This window comes from Neofelis nebulosa, chromosome 5, assembly GCF_028018385.1.
Source record: "Neofelis nebulosa isolate mNeoNeb1 chromosome 5, mNeoNeb1.pri, whole genome shotgun sequence".
NCBI lineage: Eukaryota > Metazoa > Chordata > Mammalia > Carnivora > Felidae > Neofelis > Neofelis nebulosa.
In genome coordinates, this window is record NC_080786.1 from 146,478,019 (window position 1) to 146,491,424 (window position 13,406).

Here is a 13,406-nt window from a genome sequence, read left to right on the forward strand (position 1 = left end):
GGAATAGAGCATGTGTGTGTGTGTGTGTGTGTGTGTGTGTAAAAGAATATTCCTACATATCTAATACTCAAGGTGTGCCTGAGTGGACAGGCTACAACTTAAAGATGCTTGGACTGTAATCATCAGCCTCAATGGTTTTGATGACCACATGTATACTTTTGCTCCATTTTCTTCTTCCAAAATTCAAAACGATCTCTTTGGTAATGTAGATTCATTCGTACTTACTGAGTACCTGGGATGTACAAAGGCACTGGGGGTACAGTGGTAAGTGGGGCAGACATGTTCCCTGCCCTCTGGGAGCTTACAGTCAGCTAACACAGATACCGCAGGCACCTCTCACTCAGCATGACCCTGAGTACACTTCTCCCTTCCCCCTCTTCAAGCCACCTTAGTGTCAATGATCACAGTCACCCACCGGTCCGTTAACAATCTTCATTCCATTTGCAAACTTAATTCCCTTTGGGCATGTAACAGTTAACATTTACTCAAGCATAGTATAAGGGATTAGGACCCTGACATCTTTGGAGTCCATTTTTCTGCCCACCGCAATACCTGCCTGCTTAAATAGATTATTCTTACCTGCCAATTTGTGGATGACACTGGGGCTCCAAGCATGGAGTTTGTAGGACTGATAAATTATGTCAGCTTTCAACATTTAAAAAAAATTATTTTTAATGTTTATTTATTATTGAGAGACAGAGAGACACTGAGCATGAGCAGGGAAGGGGCAGAGAGAGGGAGACACAGAATCTGAAGCGGGCTCCAGGCTCTGAGCTGTCAGCACAGAGCCCGACGCGGGGCTCGAACTCACAAACTGCGAGATCACGACCTGAGCTGAAGTCAGATGCTCAACCAACTGAGCCACTCAGGTGCCCCGCAGTATTTATTTATTTATTTATTTATTTATTTAGCACCTTCCCCAACTCTGTTCCTTCCCCGGGCTGGTGTTACTCACTGTCTCACAAACATGTGGCCACATGTGTATTTCTGCTCAGGCAGCGCCTGTCTTGAATGATGCCTTCCACTCTCTTCCAACCCCGTCTATTTAAATTCCAAGTTTCAGCTTTGATCCCACTTCTTCCGGAAACTTCTCATGATGTGTTCTGCCCTCAGTGCTCTCTGCTTTTCTGAAACCCTTTGGCTTCTTCGGCCTGCGGCAATTAATTATATCATGTTTATAAATATTTACTTACCGCTTGTGTGAGTTTTGGCAGAGAGCGTTTTGGGTTGGTTCAGAGCGGCTCTAAACGGTTTGTTTGCCTTCAGAAGCAAAATGTTATTCCACTATTTCAAATGTCTATCTGAAATATGCTGTGGTTTTGTTTATTTCAGGGACTTGAAGATAGAAAATTTGCTACTGGATGAAGACAATAATATCAAGCTGATTGGTATGACTTTAAAAAAATCTTTTTTTCAGTTTATTTATTTATTTTTAAAGAGAGAGAGAGAGCATGAGTGGGGTAGGGGCAGAGAGAGAGGGAGAGAGAATTCTAAGCAGGCTCTGTGCTGACACAGCACAGAGTCCGACACAGGGCTTGAACCCCACGAACCATGAGATAATGACCTGAGCCGAAATTAAGAGTTGGATGCTCAGCCGACTGAGCCACCCAGTCCAGTCATCCATGTACGACTTTTTTTTTTTTTAAGGCAAGACTATTTTTTTTTTTTTAACATTTATTTATTTTTGAGACAGAGAGAGAGCATGAACAGGGGAGGGTCAGAGAAAGAGGGAGACACAGAATCTGAAACAGGCTCCAGGCTCTGAGCTGTCAGCACAGAGCCCGATGCGGGGCTCGAACCCACGGACCGCGAGATCATGACCTGAGCCGAAGTCGGACGCTTAACCAACTGAGCCCCATGGCAAGACTATTCTTTAAGTGTTGTGTTGTCAGTTCTCATTTATTTCTGGGTTATTGACTTTGAAAAGTATCCATAGTTTATTTCTAATCCCAGATAATACTCTCTCGATCATCTCCTTTACCTCCAATATTCAATAATGGTTTTGAAAATGAAAATTGCTTTTAATAATGAACATAATTAGGAAGGTAGATATACTGTAATGTGACCATAAGATGAATTTCACAGCTACAAATAAGTATTTGTTGGTTATGTGTTCTTGGGATTATTCAGACATCAGCTTTGTATAACTTCAGATAGATCTGAACTTTTAGAGGGGCTATTTTTGTTTGGATTAAACATAAATTTAAAACTTCTTTTAAACGTAAAACTTCTTTAAAACAGTGAAAAATGCTATTTAGTTCAGAAGTACTCCTCCTAGCTTAGCCATGGCTTAATTCACTTTTCAGTGAATACTGGGGTGCTGAAATCAAAGGGAACCCCAACTAACCTTCTGTTTTTATTATAATCTTTATTGAAGCCCCATTGGACATTGGTGGTTGTGCAGAGAGAAGTCCCCATAGAGGGATAATTTAGAAGGAAGGTAATCATAAGGAAGTTCCAGGATAGAGTGAGTCATAATTGGTTCATAATTCAGGGTCCATAAGCGAGTTCACTCCATGACTCATTTGTTAGAAGAATTCCGTTTTTGTTTGCCTGTATGATTGCTCTTGGCAAAAGTCTCATGGCATCATTTTTACACCCAGATGTTAGCGCCATCATCTGTTCCGCTCTTTCTTTCCTTTCCCACCTCAAGTGCAAGTAATTTCTTCCATCTCAATAGCCTGAAAAAGGCTTTATATTAGGAGGAAAGAGAAGGATCAATAGAATGTTGTGAATTTAACTTTCGTACCCAAGAAGGAATTTTGTTTGGCAAATACTGAAATCCATTTCTAGACTCTCCGAAACGTTATCATTCAAATAACCAGTTAGATTCTTTGGACTCACAATTGGCTCCCAAAACCCAGTAAAGAGGCAAGGGGCTGCTGGGACTCCAGACCCCTTGGCTGGGTAATTAAGCACCACTGATAGGTGTTAACGAACGAATATACCGATTGTTAGAAAATTAACAAGGGGATACCAGTTTTTTTTATTCCCCCCAAAGATTTTAAAGATGATATTCTCTAAAACGGACAATTCAAAGAATTATTTTCTTATCGTTTCGCTCTTACATTTTAGTCGTCCTGAGGGCCAAATATGGAAGCGTTCAACAGGACAGCCGTTGACATGTCTGTAGGATGTCTTTCTGGTCCTTGTTTCTGGGATCTGTGGCATTAAGCAAAGGCCCGACCTGGTCGGGGGGTGGTGGGGAATGGAGGAAAGCGGATCGTTTAGGTTCTCTGGCAGGCTGACCTGTAACTTGCCTTCAGAAAATGTGGAGGTGACAGAGATGGACTTGCCCTCATAGCAGCAGATTGTAAGGAAACAGGCCACGTGAAAGCCGGATGTACGTTACATAGTAAAAGCTAAAATCACTCCCTTGCACCGCGCATCGTCCAGACTGAGGCTGGTAAGCTCTAGCACGATGCCTTTCACCAGGGGGTGATGCTGTTTGCCACCTACAGCTTCTTTCCTTCCCTCTTGCCTCCCTCCCCTTCTGGGCTTGCTCTCTCTGTCTCCCCAAGCGATAGCCCTAGCTCATCATGTCTAAAACTAGAAACGTACTGTGGAATGAACAGTGTTGAAAAGCGCAGAAATTTTAATTGGGTGGAAGTTTGCTCAGAAGATTCTGGAAGAACCAATCTCTGTACCCAGTGGGATAGGTTTATAAGTAGTTCACAGATTGGCCTGGTAACAAACCCCTCTTAGAGTGGACCTGTAGAAGTAAGAGGAACATGATGTGCCTAAATGAGAGCCCACGGTTCCCCTTGAGGAGAGTGGGCTGGTGGCTCTTTAGATTCCAGGGACCCTTTTGTTCAAATGCCTCCAAGTCCTCACCGCTCAGCTTGGCAGCTGATTCGGGCACCCAAGCCAGGACTGAAGTGGGTTCTGTCAGAAACTGGGAGTCAGAAACCACAGTTTTCCAAAACTGCTGGAAAGGAGGCTCTGATCACTGGATTTCCCATTATCTGCACTTTTATGTGGCTCCTGGTTCTGTCGTGAGCAGCAGCGTAAACCAAAAGCCTTATCTCACATTTGTAATCAAAACAGACATTATAGTACCCCGCCCCCCCCCCCCCCAAGGGCAACTGGGCATTGCCTGGTGTTTACCAATATCTACATTTTCTCATTTTTTCCCTATGGGTCAGTCACAAAGGCAATAACTGGGGGTGGGGGGTGCTGGAGGGAAGGAAGGCCCAGTGTCTCATACGTTTTCTTGCCCCCCGCCTCAATCCCCTTCCCTCTCCACCCCCTCCCCCCCCAGCTTGGGCCATTTGGATCAAATGTTTCTATAACTGTCGTTTTGCAAGTTGAAAGCTCTTGAACCTTTTCTTCAAAGGAATTACCTGGTTGTTTTTCAAAGATGGATTACAGTTATTTCCATTTCCCCTTAATAGTTTCCTTTCTTTGAAATAATTTGGTTTAAATAAATGTACTTAAAGCTGCGTTTCAAATGAACTGGAGCTAACTGGGAGAAAGATCTGATTTCGTCAAGATTTTTTTTTTTTTCTTTCCACAAAAACAGTCTGATGTCTGATGGTTTAGGTGGTAATGGGAGAGCCCCAGCTGAGAACAGTTTTGCACCGCAGCGTTCACTTGGGCGTTTTGTGAGACTCATTTTGGAGCCTTCAGAAAACTGAAGATGTTTCGCTTATGTATGTTTGCCAGATCTAACTTGAGGCAGACCCACGTGACATACTGCCAGGCGGACTTCTCAAAATTTTAATAATTAGCCTTATGAGTGTGAAAAGGGCCGGTTATTTCTCTGTAATATATTTTAAATGAAACCCTTCTGGCTAGGTCAACACTAAGTCATTTAAAATGCAGATTTTATCTCCTCCACTCACCAGATCCTCTGCTAATTTATCTTCTTGAAACATTCCTCCAGACCCGGCAAGACACTGTGTTCTCGAGCTTGCCTGGGAGCAAAGGGGGGCGGGGGGGGGGGTGACCTGCTCTCTATCTTCTCCCTGCCCTCTTGGGATCAAGCAACTCTTTACAGACCGCAGTGGAGGCTTCAGTGACCTGAATGAGGCAGGTCCTTTGCTGTTAGCGGAACCCCATTGAGATTAGACACGGAGTCTTTTGGTTTCATGTCAGAAATCTAGAGATAGATTTTATGGGACTCCTAGGAGATTGGACCTTCTCACATGACTGTTTGTGAAACATCCCTTAAAATGTTGCCCTGAACAATACAATCTTTATTCCATGGTGCTCTTTACGCATTTGTTGTTTTATTAAAATTCCTTTAGGTTGATTTGCAAACCCAGAGCATTTAAGCCACGGTCCAATTTCAAGCACGCTATGATTTTTCCTCTTACAAAAATACCCCCCTCCCTTTTTTTCCCGTGTCGGTGATACTACAGGGTGAGGTCTGAGAATAGGGGCCCTCAGATCCTCTTGTACAGAGGTCTCCTACGGTGGGAAGCCAAGAGTCCTGTGGCTCTGGAAGGGGCCTTCTTGGGCAGGTTATGGGGGAACCTACTGGTGTGGGCTGGGCTGGGCGGGGGAAGGAAATGGGGTCCGGACGGGGGTAGGTAGCAAAGGGAAGTTATGAGATAAAAAGATGGAATCATAAAAAACAAAAACAAAGGAAGAGTTAAAGGTGTCCACATCCATCCCTGGGTAGATTCTGGGTCTTCATCTTCAAGCCCAGGGCCTTCAAGAGTTTTCTGAGCTCTGCCTGTGGCGGCGGGGGGACGGGGCTCTCTTTGGGAACGCTCTGTCATTATACAGCCTAAGCCAGTGACTGTTGGGAGAGTTTCTGGTGGTGCACTTTGACCCATGGTGTGAGTCACTTCATGGCCTCACGGTTACTTCACACCGCGTCCCGTGTTCCTCTTTTCCTGAGCTATTACAGCAGTCATGTGCTTTGCAGGTGGAGACACGTTGGTCAAGGAGAAAACACAGTAGTGAAATCAGATAGAAGTCCTGCCAGTTGAGAAAGTACAGGGTTTTGTTCGAGACGTGGAGACAGTCCTGGCCACTGAGCCCTGTGGACAGAATCTCCTGTTTGGGGAACTAGAACCATAATATTTACATTGAAGTTCAAAGAGAAGCCATGATCTTTTTTTTTTTTTTTTTAGTAAGTTTATTTTCAGAGAAAGAGTGAATGCGAGTAGGGGGGAGGGGCAGAGAGAGGAAGCGAGAGAATCTCAGGCAGGCTCCGTGCTGTCAGCGCAGAGCCCAATGGGGGGCTCAAACCATAAACCGTGAGACCTGAGCTGAAATCGAGAGTCAGATGCCCAACCGACAGAATCACCCAGGGGCCCCTAAGTCATCATCTTAATTCTGGGATCAGCAAAGATTCAGGGAAGGTATCAGATGAGGACCGAGACAGCTCTGATTACCTGTCAGTTGCCATATTCTTAGGCTCAAAAAAGTGAACACGAAACAAAAGGCTTTGGACGCAGCATAGCTTTGGACGCAGCGGCCTCTTCTGTGTTTTTCCCGTTTGCCGTAATCATCTGGGAACAAGGCAGTGCTATGATGTCGCTTAGTTCAGTTTTCATTGCTGTCTTCCTGGCGTTAGTTTTCCAGCCAACACTTAGCGTTTCTAAATCATTGGGTGTGTATTTTTTTCCCTCTTTAAATCCCCATACGTTGCCACATGCACAGGGAGCATTTTTAAGGGACTTGCATGAAATGAAAACATTGAACTGAACAAGTCAACTCTAAATGGTGGGATCGCATGTCACTTGGGGTGACTCTGACCCCAGCCAGGGAAAATGGATCTTTCTTCAGCTTTTTTCCCCACGTGGCCACTGGGAAGCCAGATTGCTGCCTCCAAGGCCTCTGTTCGTTCTCTCTTCCCGCCCCAGTCCTAGAAAGCGAAGCCTTTCTTTTTCCTGGATGACTCATTTCCAAGGTTTGATGAAAGTATGTTTTGGTTCAACATACTTTCAGCTCTAGCTGGATTTTATAGTGAGGCCTGATAGAAACGGTTTCCAGTCTTAAGACCCATATCCGGCGATGAGGGTCTGCCCCTGCTGGTTTTCCTTCGGGGATGCTAAATGATGTGTTAGCCTGAGAGAATATTTCCTTTCCTGCTGCCCCCTGGTTTTTTTGTTGGTTTTTTGGTTTTTTTTTTTTCTTCTTTTTCACGGTTTTCTCATTCAGAGCTGGTTTTGTCTTCCTCTCTTTGCAGACTTTGGTTTGAGCAACTGTGCTGGGATCCTGGGCCACTCGGACCCGTTCAGCACGCAGTGTGGCAGTCCAGCCTATGCCGCCCCCGAACTTCTTGCCAGGAAGAAATATGGCCCCAAAATCGATGTCTGGTCCATGTGAGTTATGGCGCTTATAAAAGGGGATGCTCTCTCTGGTCGTCTTTACTCTCCATTTCTTATAAAATAACCTTTGAGTATTTGATGAGGACGTGTTCTATTCTAGGCTCTCAGATAGATACTTGGTGATTTTTGGGGCGGGGGGCAGCTTTCCCGCTCTGTTCCTTCTGGTCTGTTCTCCATAGACCACCGGAGAGGCTTTTACCAAAATTCATTCCGTTGCTGGGGAGACAAGAAAACCAAGTCCTGAACCCACAGAACTCACGATCTGGTTTTATGAGTCACTCGCATCCTTCCCCTGCTTAAAATCGCCCCTTAGCTTTCTATCAGCACCAGAAGAAGACAGCCCCTGCCTGGCCCACGCTCCTGCCTCTCCACCTCCTACCCTACCCTCTGCTCACGGTTCTTCAGGGATGCTGGCCTCTGTTTCATCTTTCCCACCTCTGGGCTTTGCACTTGCCATTTCCTTTGCCTGGCATATCATTTCCTGGCTCTTCAAATGGCCCGTCTGTTCCCATGTGACCGTTTTGATCCAGTGCCACCACTGCAGAGACCATCTCGGGTTCCCTGTCGGGAGGCCCCCCACGACTCTGTCTCCTCGCCCTTTCAAGTCCCAAGTCCCTCTCACCCATCACAGCCTATCATTTTATTGTCTGTCTCCCCAGTCGGGAAGGACACTGAACGGAGACGGGTCCATTATTGGTCGGCTTCGCCAGCGTCTCACCCGGTGTGGGCCACTGGGGCAAAGTCCGTCAACCTTGAAGGGACGAATTGCTACAGGGGCTCTGGTTCCTGAATCCAGGTCCCTTGGGGTCCCCATGCCAAGCAAGCCTCTCGTCATCATGCGTGAATGGTGCAGGGAACCATACCAGGTGCTGGAGTCTGGGGTGGGGACTAAATTCCTTATCAAGAGGAGCTGGGCTGTAAACAGAGAGTGGGCTCCCGAGTAAGAGGGAAGCTGGAGGTGAGAGGGGCTAATCGAAGCAAGGGTGTGTTGATCCAGTACATTTCTGGATGCCTCCTCCTTCTCTCCACCCTCACTACACTTCCCTTGTCCAGATTGGAAACGAGCTAACGTTTGCTACATGCCTGGCACACGGCAGGCACCGTGCCATTTCATTTTCATGCTAACCCAGTGAACCGTTACTCTCTCTTATCCCCATTTTACGGAAGAGGAAGCTTATTACAAGAGAGATTAATAACATTTCTTAGGGTCATAGGGTTAACTAAGTAGTGGAGCTGACATTTGAACCGAGGACTTCAGGGTCTCAAAGTACTGAATTCTGAACATGGCCCCATTGCCTCATTGGAAGCTATACTCTCTCTCTCTGTCTCCCTCTCTCCCTCCGCCCGCCCCCCCCCGCCATCCATTCTCTAGCTGTTTCCTGTCCCTTGTGTGCACTGTTCTTTTAGCCAGGAATTCTTTCTGGTCCTGTCCTCGTTTTCTTTCCCTCTTCTTTTCTGGGATGCCACTTCCCCTGGGCAGACCCCCCCACCCCCCCCGCCCCGCCTCTTGCAGGCTGGCCTTGAGCCTCTGGTGTCTCGTCGGTTTCCTGCTCCCTGCTTCCCTGGTGCTCGCCCTGCAGTCACAGCTCACCTCCCAGGACCCCCTGCACTGTAGGCCGATGGCACGGAGCCCGGCCAGAGAAAGGAAAGAAAGGAAGGCGGCTAAGGGAGGGAGGGACAGGCATTTCATCCTGGAGAACAGAAGCTATAGGGTCAGGGGCTATAGTTGGCAGAGGAAGCAAACAGAGGAATGTGACCCAGTACAAGGTTCTGGAAGTCAAGGGAGGTCAGGAGGCTCCAGTTGGAGGTGAGGGGAACCAGAGCCCAGCATGAGATTCTGAGGACCACAGGATCCCCTGGGCTCTGGGCACAGCTGGCCACAAGGCACTGGGGAGTCTGCTTCCATTCCTGGGCAGGCCAAGTGCTCAGAGGTCATTTGACCCAGATGGGAGAGAGGCCTGGCGGTGCGTGTGTAAGTGGTGGGGTGGACTTTGCACTCGGGGCTCCTTGCACAGAAGCCTGAGCCCCCGGTTACTTTCCTGACGTCTCAAGAGGAGGTGTGGGCAGGGCTGTAGACAGAGAGCATGCTCTGTGTGTGCTGATGACCCCCTGCAGGGGGCCGGGCAGGGGCTGTCAGGGGGATGGGAATGGTGGCAGGAAACCCTGGCAGAGAAGCTTTCTCTTCGAGGTCGTTTGGCCGGGTCGTTTGGCCGGCATTGCAAATTCACAGACTCTTTATTCTGTGCCCAGAATAAAGGGCCTCAGAATCCTTCTCAACACGGCTGTCAGGACGCACTGCCAATGGATCAGAGTCCACACTTGAGATGGAATCCATTCTTGGTCCTTTTCAATGCTTAAGAATTTTCACACATGTCTGGCACATAATCTGCCCTCGGTAAGTATTTATTAGTGGATGAATATACATGTGTGAGTCTATAATCACCTTCTCTCCTCAATAGGTAGGGAACTCACTTTTGCTAAACGGAGAGCTACGCAAGGGACAGTTTGTGTACCCGCACGATAAAGGCTGTGCGGAATAGGGAGCCTGAAAGACCAGGAGGTTTCGAGGCGTCATGTAACTGGAGAGGGTGGGAGGCATCATGACTACAGGGGAAGAGAAGTCGGCGGTTGGAGAGCAGGTGACAGTTTACAGCCTGGTGTCCTGCTCTCCCGGGGACTGAAGGAGAAGCGTCATCACGAGTTGTCATGACGACGAGGCTCAGCCTACAAAGGGGGACCTTTCCACTCCATGACTGGTGAAGCCGGTGGCTCCTCACGGTCTAGAAGTGTTGGTAGAAGGATGGAGCCTGGTGGGCCGTCAGAGCTGGAGGGGAGCTCCCGGGCCTGCATCACCTGCACGGGACCTCTCGTCCCCTCGTGCGGACCATAGGTTGGGAGTAAATCATTTCTCCCATCTGGGGAAATCCGAGGGGGACTGAAAAGCACGGCGGCAAAAGGCAGCACCGTGTGAGGTCAGGTGTAAGCTCAGACCCTGTGCCCGCCCCACCTGCCAAGTCCCTTGACTTGGGAAAGGAGTCCGCATGTAACGGTCACGGGTGCTCTGTTTCTCAGTCTCGGGACCCCAAGATTGGAATCAAGGGACCTGGTCTGCTGCCACCTGTTTTGTGTCTCTCTTGACCCAAAACACTCCCTTCCCTCCACTACCCTGGCTTCTGGGTGGGCTGTCTGGAGCAGCTGGACATTTCTTTGCTAACCTCCGCTTAGTTGCCTCCCCCCGCCGCAAGAAGGTGATGCGTAGCTTAAGGTCTCCTGAAAAGCTCTGATCAGGACTCATTCTTAGTCCTGGTGCCACAGAGTGACGTATGGGAAAGTCTTTGATAACTAGGAACACCCCCCGCAGAGATGTTGGTCTTTCAGTGGGTTGTGGGGTCTCTACATAGACTAGCAGCTGCGAGCTCACGAGTCCGTGTTCCGGTGCCCCATGGTGGGGAGCTGGGGTGGAGATTCTCACCCTTGTTTAGCCACGAAGGGCCTTGTTTTATTTCTTATAAACCAGGTTTCCCCAGAGCAAGTCTGGGCTAGCCAACCTGGGACGTTCTCTAGGGGATGAGGCCACATGACGCAAGTCTGGTTCACAGGGATGGTGTAAATTAGGCCCCTTTAGAAGCCGCTGATAAAGCTTAGAAAACAAAAAGAAGTCACGTGAGCAACACAGAGCTTATCAGAAATTTGTTCGTTTGGCAAATATTTGTTGAGCCAGGCACTGTGCCGGATTCTGAGCGCGCAGGGGTGAGTCGAAGGGCCTTGGTCGGTCCCTGTTCCTGCAAAGATTATTATTCATGCTCGCGTACCTCCAGTTGAGTGACAGGCAGCGTTCTAAGGGCCTCACAAGTATTAACTCGTCTCACATGCCTAGCAACCCTCCAAGGGAATGTTCTGTTATCCCACTTTGTGGATGAGGAAACCGAGGCACTAAGAGTCTTAGGCACTTGCCCAGGTAGCACTGCCACTAGGTGTAGAGCCGGGATTTGATCAAGGTGGTTTGACTCTAGAGTTTGCCTTAAATTGCCACCCTCTCCTGCTTTTGCTTCTATTTTGTTGTGCTGCTTATTGTGGGGTTTACATTCTAGTGGGGCAGACAGTTTTTATAAAAGCTATAAGCTGGGTGTGGTGACTACTGTGGAGAGGTGGGTGGGAGGTATCGAATGGGATGGGGGTGGCCTCTAGCCGAGAAAACCTCAAAGCCAAATCCTCAGGATGAGAAGGGCTGAACTCTGGGAAGAAGGAGTGTTAAGGGAGGAAGGCCCTGGACACAGGGAACAGGATGTGAGAAGGTTGTGGGGTGGGGAAGTGTGGGAAAGAGTTTGGGTTTTTCCCTAAAGGTGGTGAGAGACCGCTGGAAAATTATAAGCGGGTGGGTAACCAAATGCCACGGATTGAATTGTGTTCGCTTCCCAATAGATGTGCTGGAGTCCTAACCCCAGTGTGTCAGAATGTGACGTTATTTGGAGAGAAGGTCTTTATGGAGGTAATCAAGTGAAAACGGGGTCATAAAATCCAGTATGACAGACACGTTTATAATGGGGGGGTGGGATTTGCAGACAGAGACACAGGGAGAGCGCCGTGTGAGGCTGAAGGCAGAGATCATAGTGATGCATCTACGGGCCGAGGAACACCGGATTGCCAAGGGAAGCTCTTGGAAGCAGCATGGAGTGGGTCTGCCCTCACGGCCCTCAGAAAGAACCAACCTTGCTGACACTCTCCTCTTGGACTTCGAGCTTCCAGAACTGTGAGAAAATCAATTTCTGTTGCTTAAGCTCTGAAATCTCAGGCAAGCTCCAAGGTAAACTGAAGAGTACAAAACTCGCCGCTCCAGATCCCAAGAGCCATTCTCCTTCCCAGTAAGTGTGAAAGAATCTCTTTTCTGAATCAGGTTCGCCAACGGACACCTCAGGTCGACTAACCGCATTCTTGGTCATCCCTTACCCAGCAGAGTGTCAGCCCCCGTCAGCCACCCGGCAGAGAGCACCGCATGGTTTGATTGTAAATCCAAGTTCTCAATCATCGCTGTTACTTGTAGGTAATACGTTCCTGGCTGCATGAAAACCAGAAACAGAGGGCGCCTGGGTGGCGCAGTCGGTTAAGCGTCCGACTTCAGCCAGGTCACGATCTCGCGGTCCGTGAGTTCGAGCCCCGCGTCAGGCTCTGGGCCGATGGCTCGGAGCCTGGAGCCTGTTTCCGATTCTGTGTCTCCCTCTCTCTCTGCCCCTCCCCCGTTCATGCTCTGTCTCTCTCTGTCCCAAAAATAAAATAAAAAAAAAATGTTGAAAAAAAAAATTTTAAAAAGAAAACCAGAAACAGAGAACACCACAAAGGTACGCAGAATTTTGCTCCCTCGATGGTGGAAGGAGTCCCCAGGAGTAAGAGAGGCAAGCCCTCGGGCGTAAGCACTTTTCAAGAAGCCTCTGTGTCACCTTTACTAACCTTCGGTGGGCAAAGCCGGCTGCATGGCCAACCCAGAAGCAGGAGGAGAAAGAGAAGATCCCACCCTGTGATGGGGGAGTGGCAAGGAATTTGTGGGCTTTGGTTTTTTGGTTTTTTTGTTGTGTTTTGTTTTGTTTTTTGCAATTCAACACACTTAGCTACTGCTACGGACTGAAGTGTATCCCCCGCTAATTCCATATGTTGAAGCCCTGATTCCCCAGTGTAGTGGAAATGGAGCCTTTGAGAGGTCACGAGGGTAGAGTCCCCCTAACGGGCTAAGTGTCCTCATAAGGAGAGACTCCAGAGAGCTTGCTTGCTCTCGGACAGTGAGGACAAAACAAGAAAACCTGGGAAGAGAGCACCCCACACCCCGGACGTGCCGGCACCCTGGTCTCAGACTCCAGGCTCTAGAACTGCGAGAAGATGAATGTCTGTTGGCTGAGCCACCTCGTCTGTGGTATTTTGTCACGGCGGCCTGAGCTGACCGAGACACCGACTTACCCGTAAACAAATACGACGTGTCAGGAGGCACAGCGCAGAGAACAAATAGGGCTGCAGAGCTGGGTCAGTTCAAGGAGGCATCCGAGGAGGGTTGGATCTGCTTCTGAGACATGAGGCGGAGTTTGCCAGGTGGAGGAGAGGAGAGGAAGCTTTCCAGGCAGAGGGAATAGTATA

At 48.5% G+C, this 13,406-nt stretch overlaps 1 protein-coding gene across 2 annotated transcripts in view; it reads left to right on the plus strand.

Moving 5' to 3' along the window:
- Nucleotides 1–13,406, plus strand: part of HUNK (hormonally up-regulated Neu-associated kinase) — a 111,785-nt gene that overhangs the window by 58,168 nt on the left and 40,211 nt on the right. For both annotated transcript variants that reach the window (XM_058731864.1, XM_058731865.1), the window contains exons 3-4: nucleotides 1,333–1,388; nucleotides 7,145–7,280. In XM_058731864.1, coding sequence (XP_058587847.1) covers nucleotides 1,333–1,388; nucleotides 7,145–7,280 — 192 coding nt within the window. The remainder of the gene's footprint in view (nucleotides 1–1,332; nucleotides 1,389–7,144; nucleotides 7,281–13,406) is intronic.